This window comes from Chiloscyllium plagiosum, chromosome 15 (genome assembly GCF_004010195.1).
Source record: "Chiloscyllium plagiosum isolate BGI_BamShark_2017 chromosome 15, ASM401019v2, whole genome shotgun sequence".
NCBI classification, from domain to species: Eukaryota; Metazoa; Chordata; class Chondrichthyes; order Orectolobiformes; family Hemiscylliidae; genus Chiloscyllium; species Chiloscyllium plagiosum.
In genome coordinates, this window is record NC_057724.1 from 63,043,464 (window position 1) to 63,060,770 (window position 17,307).

The 17,307-nt window shown below is 42.1% G+C and overlaps 1 protein-coding gene across 3 annotated transcripts in view; it reads right to left on the reverse strand.

Moving 5' to 3' along the window:
* The window catches only part of LOC122557386 (beta-arrestin-1-like), a 69,268-nt gene that overhangs the window by 40,200 nt on the left and 11,761 nt on the right, over nucleotides 1-17,307 (reverse strand). For 2 of the 3 annotated variants that reach the window (XM_043705043.1, XM_043705044.1), the window contains exons 2-5: nucleotides 11,675-11,722; nucleotides 10,447-10,477; nucleotides 10,147-10,207; nucleotides 2,845-2,889 (exon numbers count right to left, since the gene is read on the reverse strand). In XM_043705043.1, coding sequence (XP_043560978.1) covers nucleotides 2,845-2,889; nucleotides 10,147-10,207; nucleotides 10,447-10,477; nucleotides 11,675-11,694 — 157 coding nt within the window. In that variant the 5' untranslated portion in view covers nucleotides 11,695-11,722. The remainder of the gene's footprint in view (nucleotides 1-2,844; nucleotides 2,890-10,146; nucleotides 10,208-10,446; nucleotides 10,478-11,674; nucleotides 11,723-17,307) is intronic. The other variant, XM_043705045.1, reaches the window with a different exon arrangement.

Genomic DNA, 17,307 nt, shown 5'->3' on the forward strand with positions numbered 1-17,307 from the left:
AGAGTACCAGCACCTGAGAGGGTGATAGCTTTTTCTTCACTGATCTGAAAGTTATGGCTTGGCTACGTGACCATTTCCAAGGCTGCCTCTTTTTTTTCAGGAACTGATGCAAAGGAAGGAGGTCAGGTTAAGTATACATTTTCGGTAATAATTCACCAGCCCAAGGAAAGGCTCAAGCTCCGGTACAGAAATGGGAACCAGGACACCTTTGATTACCTACCCTTTATTCTGTCGACTCTGTAGTCTAATTAGAGTACTAGGGGTGCCTGAAACACATTTTTCCCTTTGGCATATAACCATCTGGGAGAGCTATCGAAGGACTATGTCCAAATTCTCGAAGTGCTCTTTATTGGTCTTCCCTTTTATTACCATGTCATCTAGACAAGTAGTGACCTGGGGTAGACTTTGCAAAATATTCTCCATCATTCACTGAAAACTTCTCAGGCAAACCTTTTATATTGGTACAAACCCTTATGGCTATTAATTATAGCATACTTCTGGGAATCTTCCTTTAAAGACAATTGCAAATACGCATGGCTCCACAGAGACCAGTATCCCATTACTAAGGCATCCTTTATTTAAATGTGGAGAGTCTTTGACACTCGTCCAGTTCCCTAAGAGCTAGCTCTCAGATCGAAAAGGATGTCTGACACTCCTGTTTTTACATGTCAGCCAGGGCTCCCATATTGGACCAGATTAACAGCCCCAATCATGGAACTCATATTGTGTGAGGTCCAGCTGACTGACCTCGTTAGAATCACATCTTTTTCCATGTAGTTGACAGTGACCACTGGGGTACCACAGGGATCAGTGCTTAGACCACAGCTTGTTCATGATGTGTATTAATGATTTAAATGAGGGAGCTAAACGTAATGTCTCTGAGTTTGCAGACTACACAATGCTGAAAGGAAGGGTGAACTGTGAGGTGAGTGAAGAAGCTTCAGTGTGATTTGGATTAGTTAAGTTTGTGGACAAATGCATGGCAGTTGACATATAATATAGATAAGCATTGCCACTTTGGTAACAAAGATATGAATTCAGATGATTATATAAATGGTAATTGATTAGGAAAAGAAAGTGGCTCAGCGGTTAGCAGTGCTGCCTCACAGCACCAGGGTCCCAGGGTTTGATTCCAGCCTCGGGTGACTGTCTGTGTGGAGTTTGCACATTCTCCCCGTGTCTGTAGGGTACCCTCTGGATGCTCCAGTTTCCTCCCACAGTCCAAAGATGTGCAGGTCAGGTGAATTGGCCATGCTAAATCGCCCATAGTGTTAAGTGCATTAGTCAGAGGGAAATGGGTCTGGGTGGGTTACTCTTCGGAGGGTCGGTGTGGACTGGTTGGGCCAAAGGGCCTGTTTCCACACTGTAGGGAATCTAATCTAAAAAAAGGGGGGGTACAACATACCCAGATGTCTTTGTATACCAGTCTCTGAAAATAAGCATACAGGTGCAAGAGGCAATGAAAAAGGCAAATGGTATTTTGGCCCTTATGGTGGGAGGATTTGAGTACAGGAGCAAGGATGCTATGCTGCAACTATCCAGGGCCTTGTTGAGACTGTGTGCAGTTTTGGTCGCCTAATCTGAGGAAGGATGGTCTGGCTTTGGACGGAGTACAATGAATGTATACCAAACTGGTGCCTGGGATGACAGGACTGACACACAATGAGAGACTAGATTCGTTAGGACTATATTCACTGGAATTCAGAAGAATGAGGGGTTATCTCATAGAAACCTATAAAATTCTAATAGGGCCGGATAGGGTAAATGTAAGAGGGATGTTCCTGATGATCAGTGAGGCCAGATCCAAGGGTCATAGTTTAAGGATGTGGGGTAGGCCATTTAGGACTGAGGTAAGGAGAACTTTTATTTCACCCAGAGACCAGTGCGCTTATCAAATTCTCTGCCACAGAAAGCAATCAAGGTCAAACATTGGATGTTTTAAAGATGCAGTTAGATGTAGTTTTTGGGGCATTGGAATCAAAGGTTATCGGGAGAAATTGGGAACAGTTGCCATGATCACATTGAATAGTGGAGCAGGCTCAAAGAGCTACTTCTGCTCCTGGTTTCTGTGTTTCTGTTTCTACATGAAGTTAATACATGAAGGAGTCCTGGTCTAATTGAGACATGTACAAATTCAAAGGGCTGAATGGCCTCCTTTTCCTCAGTTGCTCAGAGTTAGATTTTCAAACCAGAGTCTAAGAGTAGCAAAAAGCCTTCAAAGGGATCGTGGGAATACCCAAATCAGCATATTGATGACTTTTCTTCATTGCAGTTGTTGACTGAATTTTACCTTTGTCTAAGTAATAATACTACATTATTTATAAAAGTGATCTATAAAGATCTGAAATGTTTGTTCTGAAGGTCTGAATTTGGATCTAAGTGTGCCACTTTTGTTTTCCTGGCTCTGTAGAACACAGCCTCTTCACTGAGTTGATGTCGGATGGGCACACAAGTCTGCTACAGTTTTTGAATTGTATCAAATATATTGTTGGGCTATTGAGTCTGCCTAATATTCTACACAGTGGCTGCATACTTCGCAAGAAGTCATAGTGAATTCAAGAAAGCTTTCATTAAGCATGGGTTCAGTTCCCAGATAAATCCCTAATAATTTATCAATAAACTACTTCTCAGAGTTACCTTGCTGCCAGTAGAGGTAAGTGACCAAATTCAAACTGGACATTAGACCTTTCTCATCAACATTCGATGACAGCTGGTTTACAGCTCAGCAACAGAGCACTGGAGTCAGCAGAAAACCAGAGATGGGAGAAAGTTGTGTGGTGGGCCCACATTAGTGTCTCCATTGAATAATCAAAACATGGAATGGAAAGTCTGTTAACTCCTTACCTCTTCTGTCCTTTAAATAATCTGGATCAAGCAGCAACATGCCATCTGCAAGAAATAAATCAACACATTGTTTAAATTAACAACATGAATACAATCTACTCAACAAAAATTGTGCTTCGTGAATTCTAACACCAGTTATGATTTGAACTCCCTTAGGTATAACTTTAACATAAAGTTGTTAAGATACATGTATTTCAGCCCATTTATTACCCTGACTGAGATACAGAAATTCAAAAGACTGATTTCCTGAAATACTTGCAAGACATATCCTTTGTTTACTTAGCCTTGTTCTAACCTTCTCAAGATGCTTCCCTCCTGCCAATTAGGTCCACGAGCAATAAGGATCTTCAGGACAATGTCCAAATAACCAGCCTCTGTGTGTGATTATACTGCAGCCTATCTGAGTGCGATCAGAGCTAATAAGAACATAGGAACATAAGAACTAAGAGCAGGAGTTGGTGATCTGGCCCCTTGAGCCTGCTCTGCTATTCAATAAGGTCATAGCTGACCTTTTCATGGCCTCAGTTCCACTTACCTGCCCTCTCACCATTACCTTTAATTCCTTTACTGTTCAAAGCATTATCTATCATAGCTTTAAAAACATTTACTGAGGAAGCCTCAACCACTTCTTTGGGCAGAGAATTCCAGAGATTCTCATCCCTCTGGGTGAAGAAGTTCCTTCTCAATTCAGTCATAAATCTGCTCCCCCTAATTTTCAGGCTATGCTCTCTTGTCCTAGTTTCACCCACCAGTGAAAACATCCTCTCTACATTTACCTTATCTATTCCCTTCATAATTTTATGTGTTTCTATAAGATTCCCCTTCATTTTTCTAAATTCCAATGAATGCAATCCCAGTTTACTTAGTGTCTCCTGCTAAGCCAACCTCCTCGACTCTGGAATCAACCTAGTGAACCTCCTCTGCACCCTCTCTAGTGCCAGTACGTCCTTTCTCAAGTAAGGAGATTAAAACTACAAGCAGTACTCCAGGTGTGGCCTCACCAGCACACTATACAGACGCAACATAACCCCTATGCTTTTAAACTCATCCCCTTTAGCAATGAAGGACAAAATTCTATTTGCCTTCCTAATTAGTTGTTGTAAGTGCAGACCAACCTTCTGTGATTCATGCTCAAGCACACCCAGGTCCCTCTGCGCAGCAGCATTCTGCAATTTCTTACCATTCAAGTAGGCTACTAGATTAGGTGTGATTGAGGTTCACAAGGAAGAGGTATTAGAAATCCTGCAGAGTATGAAAATAGATAAGTCCCCTGAGCCAGATGGGATTTATCCTAGGATCCTCTGGGAAGCCAGGGAGGAGATTGCCGAGCCTTTGGCATTATCATTGTCTACGGGAATAGTGCCAGAAGACTGGAGGATAGCAAATGTGGTTCCCCTGTTCAAGAAAGGGAGTAGAGACACCCCAGGTAATTATAGACCCAGTGAGCCTTACTTCAGTTGTTGGTAAAGTGTTGGAAAAGGTTATAAGAGATAGGATTTATAATCATCTAAAAAAGAATAATTTGATTATGGATAGTCAGCACAGTTTTGTGAAGGGTAGGTCGTGCCTCACAAACCTTATTGAGTTCTTTGAGAAGGTGACCAAACAGGTAGATGAGAGTAAACCGGTTGATGTGGTGTATATGGATTTCAGCAAGGTGTTCGATAAGGTTCCCCACAGTAGGCTATTGTACAAAATGCAGAGGAATGGGATTGTGGGAGATATAGCAGTTTGGATCAGTAATTGGCTTACTGAAAGAAGACAGGGGGTGGTGGCTGATGGGAAATGTTCATCCTGGAGTCCAGTTACCAGTGGTCTACCGCAAGGGTCGGTGTTGGGTCCACTGCTGTACATCATTTTTATAAACGACCTGGATGAGGGTGTAGAAGGGTGAGTTAGTAAATTTGCAGACAACACTAAGGTCAGTGGAGTTGTGGATAGTGGCGAAGGATGTTGTAGGTTACAGAGAGACATAGATAAGCTGCAGAACTGGGTTAAGAGGTGGAAAATGGAGTTTAATGCGAACAAGTGTGAGGTGATTTACTTTGGTCATAGTAACCGGAATACAAAGTACTGGGCTAATGGTAAGATTCTTGGTAGTGTAGATGAGCAGAGAGATCTCGGTGTCTGGGTACACAGATCCTTGAAAGTTGCCACCCAGGTTGACAGGGTTGTTAAGAAGGCATATAGTGTTTTAGCTTTTATTAATAGAGGGATTGAGTTCTGGAACCATGAGGTTATGCGACAGCTGTACAAAGCTCTGGTGCGGCTGCACTTGGAGTGTGGTATACAGTTCTGGTCACCGCATTATAAGAAGGATGTGGAAGCTTTGGAAAGGGTACAGAGGAGATTTACTAGGATGTTGCCTGGTACGCAGGGAAGGTCTTATGAGGAAAGGCTGAGGGACTTGAGGCTGTTTTCGTTGGAGAGAAAAAAGTTGAGAGGTGACTTAATAGAGACATTTAAGATAATCAGAGGGTTAGATAGGGTGGACAGGGAGAGCCTTTTTCCAAGAATGGTGACGGCGAGCACGAGGGGGCATAGCTTTAAATTGAGGGGTATAGATATAGGACAGATGCCAGAGGTAGTTTCTTTACTCAGAGAGTAGTAAGGGTATGGAATGCTTTGCCTGCAATGGTAGTAGATTCGCCAACTTTAAGTGCATTTAAGTCGTCATTGGACAAGCATATGGATGTACATGGAATAGTGTAGGTTAAATGGGCTTCAGATTGGTATGACAGGTCGGCGCAACATCGAGGGATGAAGGGCCTGTACTCTGCTGTAATGTTCCATGTTCTAAATGTTCTAAGTTCTATGAACTGTCATTTTTACCGTTATCTCTACTGAAATGAATGACTTCACATTTATTAACATATTCTGGTCCTATGTCTGTCCAACCTCTGCCCGTGTCTATTTTGCAGCAAGTTGCACACCAGTGAGGGCTTGGCTCTTTTTAAAAAAGACCTGAGGGGTAACTTTTTTAACTTTTTCACAGAGAGGGTGATGCATGCATGGAACAAGCTGCCAGAGGAATTGGTGAAGGCTGGTACAATTGCAACATTTAAAAGACATCTATATGGGTGTAGAGGGATATGGGCCAAATGCTGGCAAATGGAACTAGGTCAGATTGGAATGTCGAGTCAGTGTGAATGAAGGGTCTTTTTCCATGCTGTATAACTCTGTGACTCTATCTTGCGGCTAAAATCGAAAATTTGCTCCCTTCACAGCTAAAGTGGAGAATTCTAGCATTTTACACAAACAGACTTTATGACTCCTGCTATCTTTAAAAGAAATGATTCCGCTTTAATGACAGTTTTGTTGAATGATTCCTGCTTCTTGCAATTTAATTAAATTATTCCTGCATTCATTAAAGGTCCTCTGCCTTTTACATGGCCTGAATAAAGTTCCGAATACTTCCTTTCTCCATTTGACCAACTGGGCCGAGGCTTTTCACTTGCCCAACATGGTTGCTTTAATTACTGAAATAGTGACACTCCTGGATTTGTGACCTCAGATTAGTGTTCCTTTCAAGGCCGTTCAGTTCCATTTCTGCATCCATGGATTGTGGTGCTCCACACTAACTGCCCCACTCCCTCCCAACTCCCCATTCAAATGGCTGTGATGCTTTCTCAGGCTGAATTCTTGCACCTTTTTAATAAGTCTCTTAGCCAATTTGGGATTTTTATCTTTATGTTAGAGCTTCCAATGTCCGTTCACTCGTTGTTAAACACCAAATTGGGACACCTCCCACAGACACCATCTTTTAATGCTGCCTATTTCTATTTTGCAGTTACTCATTCTCCTTTTCCAGAAACTTGTGAACGATTCTGTTATGGTGTGTCTCCGACCAGATCTGACATGCTTGTACCCATTCACTAGAGCTTTTTTCCTTGTTGATGATTGCCATGAGGATTTCTTCTGTTGGGTTTTGAAATCATCAAGCCTTTCCTGCTGATGATTCATGTGTTACATGAGCAGGTGACTTCAAGTTGAATCTTAAAATCTCACACCACTGTTCACAGCCTTGTGTAAGCAGCCAAATCAAATCCATACTGCCACCCACAATATTGTATGGACATGCCAGCTCACTATGTTGTAGGAGAATTGTTTGGTCTAGTGTGAAGGCAGAAAACTATATCCTCGTCTAATTAGAAGAGTCTCTTGTAGTTCATGAGATGTAGTTTATTGCATGTTCACAATGACTGCCAGTTATAATGGTATAGTGGACATTGTTAACAGAGGACTGAGGAGGACCACAGATGTTAGATCTCACTCCTTCAAGATCTTAAGCTGTTCTGCCCAAAAGGAGAAAGTCAGGACTGCAGATGCTGGAGACGAGAGTCAAGAGTGTGCGTTGCTGGAAAAGCACAGCAGGTCAGACAGCATCTGAGGAGCAGGCATAAGCCCTTCATCAGGAATGAGGCTTGTGGGTCGGGGCTGAGAGATAAATGGGAAGGGAGTTGGGGCTGGGGAGAGGTAGCTGGGAAAGTGATAGGTGGATGAAGGTGATAGGTCAGAGGGGGGAGTGATGGACTGGTCCGAAGGGTGGTGCTGAGTTGGAGGCTGGGGACTGGGATAATGTGAGGAGAGGGGAAATGAGGAAGCTATTCAAATCCACATTTATCCTGTGTGGTTGCAGGGTCCCAAGGTGGAATATGAGGTGTTCCTCCTCCAGGCATCAGATGGTCATGGTCTGGCGGTGAAGGAGGCCCAGGACCTGCATGCCCTTGATGAAGTGGGAGGAGGAGTTGAATTGTTCACCATGGGGCAGTAGAGTTGGTGTTGTGGGTGTCACAGAGATGTTCTCTGAAACAATCCAAAAGAAGGTGTCCTGTATCCCCGATGTAGAGGAGACCACACTGGGTGCCATGGATGCAGTCCATGCCCACAAGTCCATATGGCATCATTATAATGGTTGATGCTTATAACACTCTTCTGTATGAACCTATTCCAATAAATGTACATCATTAGTCCATGTAGTATGGAACGGTGTATTCCTGGCTCTGTATTGAACATTTTTTCTTGAAGCTGTACCATCTATTGAACATTCTCCACCATCTTTGACCTCCAGGATGTTAGCAGACTCAGTAAACATCACACCCCAGGACAGTGATAGACACATTCTCACAGGGGCTCCTGGAGGGTTTGCCTTACTGGTGCTGACTCCCCAGCATCAGCTGTCAGTCACCCCATGGTGCCTCCCCCAAGCCCTGCTGCATCTTATCTCAACTTACATTCAAGAAGCATTAGGATCTAATGCTGTATTTTTCCCGTTGACCCCATTCAAAGAATTTTCCAAGTAGGAAAAAGTTGGAATCCATGACATTTTGGATATTTTTGAGGGTAGTGTTGGGAGTCTGGGGCATTCCATGCAAGCCACAGGGCTGTCCCAGCAAACCCTGGTCATCTGACCACTATGACCAAGGAAGGAAATCATGGGCTTTGATTCCTCTCCAACTGTTGAGCCCCCTATGGACAGCATGACGGCTCAGTGATCAGCAAAGCTGCCTCACAGTGCTAAGGACCTGGGTTCAATTCTACCCTTTGGTGACTGTGTGAAGTTGTACATTCTCCCTCTGGGTGCTCCGGTTTCCTCCCACCATCAAAAGGTGTACAGGTTAAATGGCTTGGTCATGTGAAATGCAATGTTAAAGGGCAAGGTGGGAGGTGCGGGTAGCTCCGGCTTGGATGCTCTTTGGACAGTCATTGTGGACACAATGAGCTAAATGGTCTGCTTCCACACTGTAGGGATTCTTAGATTTTGCAAATATCTACCTCATGCCCACTTTAACTCTGGACAACCTCTGTTGAGCACCTTCTCAATCCACTTCAGGAGTTACAGAATAAGGTGGTGCAGCACTAATTTATCTGGAAATACAATCATGCAGTAATAGTAACTTCCACATGTGAGTTAGCTGATTATATATTTGATCTCACACAGAAGAAGTCAGAAGAATATGTTAGTGTCCTTATCCTTAATCATCAACCTTCCATGGACACAAATAAAGCAATTTTTTTCCTCAGCATCACAATATTTTAAAATAGCATGAGACAACAAGCTTATTAGAAACAAAAGTTTTCTTTTCAAAGTAGCTGACACACAGTTCTACGCAAGAAAGCCCATCACCCAAATTACACCTTTCCAGACTGGTGAGGTTAATGCATTTGTATTGCATATGCATAAAGCTGGAGCACTTTAACCAGACAGTTATTATACCTTTCAATACAACACCTTCTTAATCCCCAATTCAAAGAGCGCTGAATTCTCCTGCATAAGTTATAATCCAAAAAAACTCACTCCACCTCAGAATCGATAGAACTTCTGTTAATTTCTGCAGTGGTCACGTTAATGGGAATAATGTTGCAGAATATATATTCATTTACTAGAAACAGGGGTGAAATAATTGTAATTTTGTTTTTTTAACATACATTTAATAGAGGAGGTTTTTATTCCAACTTTCTAGATTCTGAGTTAGACTTGAAACACGCTTGTCTTGCCACTGGCAATCTTCCCTTCTTTTCTTATTCTCTTCCACCTACCTTGAAGATGAGAACTTAAGATGGGTTTTCACTAACCCTTTTGCACACTGCTCATACTATCTTAGAAACGATAACAAGCAGAACATTCAACTGCTTATGGTTTCAAAGCCAACTTGGTCCTTCAGCCATCCAGTATTCACGTGATGGGAGTCTGTTAGCTCATTTGGCTGGATGGCTAGTTTGTAAGAGAGAGTGACATCATCCATGTGGGTTCAATTCCCACAGTAGCTGAGTTAAAAATCACACAACACCAGTCCAACACCGCCATCTCCAAATCACAGTAGCTGAGGTCACTATGCCTCTTGACCTTGATTTTCACCTGAGACATGATGACCATCAGGTACCCTCCAATTATCTCTCTCTAAAGGAGAAGTAGCCCTATAGTCTTCTGGGACTGTGGTGACTACTGCTATCTGTACTTCAAAAGAGGACAATAATTGGATTCTGATCAACTCTCACCCTCATTGTCCAGGCAGGAATAAATTCCACTTGTGAAGTCTTATTACCACTGTGGCTGTGAACAGAGATTGAACCCAGAATATTTCTAGTTTTCAATTATCACTTATTCACTAGTTTACAGAGGGAACTTGAAACTTCCATTGAAAAAGACTGAATGGAAAGATATTTGATCTATTAGAACTTTACAAGTGCTTACTCATAAACACTTTGCTATGTGCATTGCATAGGCAGAGGGGATACACACACAGTCATACTGTACACCATCACTTCTGATTCATAGATGGTCGTTCTTAAGGTACTTACCAACTGGGTCCACAGTGTCGACATGATCTACAAAGTCTCGCTTTCCCAGATAAAGTGAGAGCTGTTGATAGAATATTTCATACAAGGCTGTAAATCAATCTCCAACACTACACTTATCACAGAAGTCAAAACTACCTCAAAGCCTTCCTGCTGGGAGAGAAATAATAGAATTACAGGTAACCAAAAAGGAAAGAGGTACAAATGGAACAGTGAAATTAAAAATGTCCAACAGTGATATCATGACAAAAGATTAAATGAACAGTCAATCAGATTCTCAGACAAGTGCCTGAAGATACTAACCTTGGCATTGGGGCTTGTCTTTTTGAAAACTCTGGAAATTGAAAAGTAAAGAATTACCCAATGTAGTACATACTTTCTAACTGTACATTAATGTGACAGGTGTGCCTCTTGCAATAAAAAGAGGAGTTGTTTAAATATTCCGTAAGTTGAAGAGTTTAATTGGCAAATAGACTATCAATTCTCATTATAATGGTCTGTTAACCAGCCAAAAAATTCAATCCCAAATATATATTCCCAAGAAAAACATCAGCTAGTTTACTTGATCTTTCCATGTGACTTAAAAGTTTGGCAGCTAGGAATACGATTGTCATTTCCCTCTGGTCCTTCCTAAGAGTAAAAATATTTTTTTCTCTGATTTGGTGATCAGAATCATATGAAGCCCTCCATATTATGATGTAATCTGATGATAGTTCCATATACTATATCAATGCTTCATCGGGACATAGGAAATAGGTGCAGGAGTATGCTCTTCCACCTCTTAACCCTGTTTCACCATTCAGTGAGATCATGGCTGATCATCAACCTTGACGCTATTTTCCCCCACTATTTCCCTCTCACAAGATGCTATCAATATACAGAAATCTGAGTTTTCTATCTTGAATATGATTGAGTTTCCAAAGCCCTTTGCGGTAAAGAATTCCACATACTGACCACCCTCAAAGTCAAGGGATTTCTCCTCATCTCTGATTTATATGCTGGGGATCCTGAACTTGAACTATAATATTGGTTCACAGAGCAAAAGGCACAGTCGCTCACAGGGTACCAACACGGAAATGGAATATGTGAAAACTCCAACTGAGGTTAATTTAGCAGAAATGTGTGTCACATTATGCCACTGTGAAGAATATCCCTCTAGGGGGCACCACGTAGAACATTACACAAGTTGGCCAAATCTTGAGTCATTCAGTTGGTAAGTGTCATTTTTAATTTGGGGTGTGTTTTAGGGTGGACAGGGTCTTGGAAGGGATATCTCAGTAGACTCTTTAATCCGGGCCATTTTTAATCCAGGTCCTCATTTGAATAGTTCAATTCTGTCACCCTCGCAAAACCAGGGGGCATGAGGTCATGATGCGTTTGGGAATTGGGGTGTCATGGGGAGTTTGGGGATGTTGCTTGTTGTAATTCCACCTTTGTTCATTCATTTTGATCCAATATCAACGCATCTGAATTGGAGCTTGTAAAGGTAAAAGCTGAAGGCAGTTTTCAGAATGAAATGATTCATACTCACTGCCCTGGTTTTTGAGTCATGCTGATGGAAGTTGATGAATATGATTATCTGTAAAATAGAATAATACTCATAATACACAATTAACATGAGTATTTGTCTTTGAATATAGGTTATCAATAATAAGATGTAAATCAACAAATCTTTACAATATTAATTATGAAGATTTCTCTGTATGCTTTCTCAATAAACCTCAGGACAGAGTTAGCATAAGCACCAGCTTGGCGAAAGTGAGTACTGCAGATGCTGGAGATTAGAGTCGAGGGTGTGGTACTGGAAAAACACAGCAGGTCATGCAGCATCCAAGGAGCAGGAAAATCGACATTTCGGGCAAAGCCCTTCATCACGAATGAAGCTGGGAGCCTCGGGGGTGGAGAGATAAATGGGAGGGGGATGGGGCTTGGAGGAAGGTAGCTGAGAGCGCAATAGGTGGATGGAGGTGGAGGTAAAGGTGATAGGTCAAATTGGGACGGTGGAGCGGATAGGTGGGAAGGAAGATGGACAGGTGGGACAGGTCATGAGAGTGGTGCTGAGCTGGAAGGTTGAAACTAGGATAAGATGGAGGGAGGGGATATGAGGAAACTGGTGAAATCCACATTGATATCATGGGGTCGGAGGGTCCCGAGGCATACCTGCGCTCACACCTCCTCCCTCACCTCCGTCCAAACCCCCAAAGGAGCTTTCTACATTCATCAAAGTTTTACCTGCACCTCCACACATGTCATTTACTGTAATCTGTTGCTCCAGATGTGGTCTCCTCTATATTGGGGAGACAGGACATCTACTCGCAGAACACGTCAGAGAACGTCTCCAGGACACCCACACCAAGCAACCCCACCCCCCGTGCTCAATAACTTCAACTCCCCCTCCTACTCCACCTAGGACATGCAGGTCCTGGGGCTCCTCCATCGCCACTCCCTTTCCACCTGATGCCTGAAGGAAGAGCGTGTCATCTTCCGCTCGGGGCCCTCCAACTCCATGGTGTTGATGTGTATTTCACCAGTTTCCTCATTTTCCCTCCCCCCACTTTATCCCAGTTCCAACATTCCAGCTCAGCACCGTCCTCATGACCTGTCCCACCTGTCCATCTTCCTTCCCACCGATCTGCTCCACCCTCCTGTCCGATCTATTACCATTACCCCCATCTCCACCTAACTATTGCAGTCTCAGCTAACTTTCCCCCAGCCCCACCCCGCCTCCCATTTATCTCTCCACCCCCTCATTCCTGATGAAGGGCTTTTGCCTGAAATGTCAATTTTCCTGCTCCTCGGATGCTTTTCCAGCACCGCACTCTTGACTATAAGAACCAACTTGAACTAACGGTTGTCTAGGGTGGCAAAGGTTTGGGCTGGAATGATGACAAAATACTGTCAGCCTTTGTTAAAAAGAAGAATTGAAAGTTGACTGGATTTCTATCAATGAACAAACAGCAAACATGTTTCTACATTTCAATGCATTAGGTAATTCATACTAAAAGGAAGGGATTGTGATCACTGCTCTAGCTATTTTTCCTTTTAGAAATAGCAGTATTACTTTATTTTGATCCTACTTCAATAGTCTTTCAAAATGAGTTGTGGCATCAGCTGGGCTATCCAGCGTGGTCATTGTCAGCATGCATTATTGTGTCAGCCTCCTTTGATTAGATAAAACAAACTACCATAGATGCTAGAGATCTGAACTAAAAACAAAATTCTGAAGAAACTCGGGATGTTTGACAGCATTGAGAAAGAAACAGAGTTCACATTTCGAGTCTGATAAGATTTCTGCATAAGCAAAGTACTGACTCTGTTTCTTTCTCCGCAAATACTACCAGGCCTGCTGAGTTTCTCCAGCACTTTGTGATTTTTATCCCATATTTAAATACATATTGAGGCATCTTGCAATCACAGTCAATGCACTTTTGAAAAGCAGTTAATGTAATGCAGATTACATATGCGTGGCAATAAAACCTAATTCTAATTTTAATTCTACAATAGTCTCATTGCTAATAATTTGCACTGTCTGGAATTAGCTTTTTGATTGTCTTTGTTGCTAAACTCAATTGAGTATTTTATTTCTCTTCCATGATGTAATGGAGTAGAAGGGGACTGAGGAGAGAGAGTGAAATATTTCAGAACAGGAGAGAACAGTGCTACTGGATTTAATAACATACAGAAATGAAATGGAAATATTTAAAATTAAGTTTTTGACAAAATATTCAAAGTTTAGCAACTCACAATATTTGTAAACTTATAACATTAAAGAATGCTTTTCTATTTTGAATGGTTACTATCTTGGTACAGTACTGATAGAATGTGGCAATTTGATACTGTATTTTAGATTTCCTATTAAATGACAATTAACGCTGTGTACTATAATTTAGCTTAACCACTATATTAAAAGTTGTGGTGTACAGAGCTGCCAATATATATGCATTTACCTGGATGTTAATGTCGTGTAATATATTTCAATATTGATATTCTAGCTATAACATTATTATCTCAATGTCTGCAAAAATGTTATTTTGTTTTAACTCTTTATGCTGTTTGTCTATTCAGCACAAAGGAAATAATCAAATGTTGTTTAATCAAAAATATCAGTTCCACATTTTCAACCTATCATAAAGATTTTGTGGTATCTCGTGAGACGTGTGGAGTATAGCAGTTACTCTGGTGAACAGTGGTAAGGGACTGTGGTGCCACTGAACAACAGGCAGGACAATGTTACCTGTGAGTAATTAATTTTGAAAGTTAATAATCTTTTTCTATGTGTTTTAGGGGTGGAGAGGGGTACAGATAGCTGAAGGTTCGCCAAAGGTGATAAATGCTCTCATTTCACTGACTCTGCCTGAGTGGTGCATGTCAATGGTAAAGATTGTAAAATATCCAATCTGATATTCAGTAGCAATACAATGAAACACACTGAAACAGCGGCTCAGAGTTTAATTTGGATTGACTGGTATAAAACTGGCCTACTTGTCCATCTTCCTTCCCACCTTTTCACTCCACCTTCCCCTCTGACCAGCTTTCCCCTATCACCATCACCTGCCACCTGCATTGACCTATTGCCTTCTCAGCTACCTTCCCCACAGCCCCACCCCAACCCTCCTATTTATGTCTCAGCCCGTTTCTCCCCACAACTTCCCTGATGAAGGGCTTATGCCCGAAACATCGATTCTCCTGTTCCTCGGATGCTGCCTGACCTGCTGTGCTTTTCCAGGGCCACACTTTTTGACACTGATCTCCAGCATCTGCAGTCCTCACTTCCTCCTGGTATAAATCTAGTCAAGTGAAAATCACATCTAAGAACATCCAGATGCCTCATTAGCTGGAACCACTTTAAAACTTTTCGTTGAGTCTTTTAAATGGCTTGACAAGTGGTTTGTCATTTATTTCAGAATTTGACCGGTTTATTTTGGACATCACTGGAAATAATGATTGCAGAATACTGATGGATTAGAGACTCACATAGTAAACTGAGCACTTGATTTTGATACTGGAGGTGGTGTGAGTTTCTTTGACATGCTGAGGCCTTGCTGAAAATGAAGTCTTATTGACTGAAGTATGATCACTCTTTGTGATATTCTCAGTATAGATCTGCATCATCTTCAATGAATTGACTTTCATTAAGATTATTAGAGAAAAGATATTCTGCACCATGTTCCTCAGGAGCATCTTGAATACTTGAATTTTTGCTTTGAGGTGGGTGCTTCCAATTGTTTACGGCAGTCATGTTGCTCTGGCAATGTTTCTTTTATATGGATGTGTGGTCTGAAGATTTTGAGAGTGATGCTGGAGGCATCACCATTCTTTCTATCAAATAGCTGATAGGGAATCTATCCTGCTGTTACTGTTTGCCATTGACATGTGCTGGCATGGTTTGCAACGTGACAATCTGTTTGGCTATAAGAAAAAACAAATCCCAAAAAAGCATAGTGCAATGCTCCAAAATCTGTTTCTCTGATGTTGTTGCTCCATCCTTTTGTCCATAATGTTGGAGTAATTTAGTGTGCTAATTTAAATGTAATGTGTCTTTTATGTCATATCCTATTTGAAAGCAATGTACATTGAAAATACGTTGCTGTCTCCGAGATGTTTTATTTGTTGCATTTATGGTCAGCACATGGTGTCTGCAGGTGCAATTATTCCTGTTGTGCAAACTCAACTTTTTTTTGTCATTTGGGGGCTGGGTTTTAAATCTCTTGCTGGTGTATGTGCTTCATTAAATGTATTGCACGATTGATTGCACTGTTGCACATTCGGAGCTGTGTGAGGTTTCATTATGAATCACCAGTCGTGCTTGTTGCATTTGACTTGGTTCCAATGGGCATCTGGGTTGCTTTAGGAGAAAGTGAGGTCAGCTGATGCTGGAGAGTCAGAGTTGAAATGTATGGCACTGGAAAAGCACAGCAGGTCAGGCAACATCCGAGGAACAGGAACGCTGAAGGGCTTATAACTGAAACGTCGACTCTACTCCTTCTCGGATGCTGCCTGACCTGCTGTGCTTTTCCAGTGCCATACTTTTCGACATGTGTTGCTTTACGTTGAATCATGGAGGTGGTGGCTGATTTTTCTAATTGGTCAATACATTTTCCCATTACTCTGAAACAGTCATCTAATTGCTCCTTTCTAGGAAGGTTTTGGCAATTTTAAGTGTTCAGTGCTTGCTCTATCCATTGTGGTGGCTCAAACAAGCTTTATAATTGCACATTTTTTTGGATTAGATTCCTCACAGTGTGGAAACAGGCCATTTGCCCCAACCAGTCCACACCGACCCTCTGAAGAGTAACCCACCCAGACCCATTCCCCTACATTTACCCCTGACTAATGGACTAACCTACACACCCCTGAACAATATGGGCAATTTAGCATGGCCAATTCACCTAAACTGCGCATCTTTGGACTGTGAGAAAACCAGAGCACCCCGAGGAAACCCACACAGACACGGAGAGAATGTGCAAACTCCATACAGACAGTGGCCCGAGGCAGGAATCTATCCTGGATTCCTGGCACTGTGAGGCAGCAGTGCTAACCACTGAGCAACCGTGCCAACCCTTGGCATATTCTGGATGAATGTCACCGCAGGAAGGTGCAGGTCATTGTTTCTCTTGTGGCTGTTGAGTGAGTGACTAATGAGTTGCCTTTAGATTAGCATTTGTCATTAGCCACATGTCTCCTGATTTTTATAAGATCATAGAATCATGGACAGCAAAGGATAATCCCATATGGCCCATCATGTCCACTCCTTCTGATATACCCATCTGGAATAGTCCCACTATCCTGATTCTGCCCTGTAAGCTGGTTGGTGATTGCGCTACAAATTCTTATCCAAATTCTTTCTAAACCTTAAGTGGGATTCTACCTCTCCAACCTTTCAGGCTGTACATTCCAGGTGCCCATCTCACTCTGGATGAAAACTCCAAGTAATATCTCCAAATCTGCAGCACATACAAAATGGATGGAAGGGTGAGCTGTGAGGAGGATGCAGAGATGTTCCAGTTTGATTCGGACAATTTGAGTGAGTGAGTAAATAAAAGGCAGACAAAATATAATGTAGATAAATGTGAGGTTATCCACTTCGGTCTCAAAAACAGGAAGGCAGATTAGTATCTGAATGGTAACAGGTGGGAAAAGGCAAAGAGACCTGGGTGTTCTTAT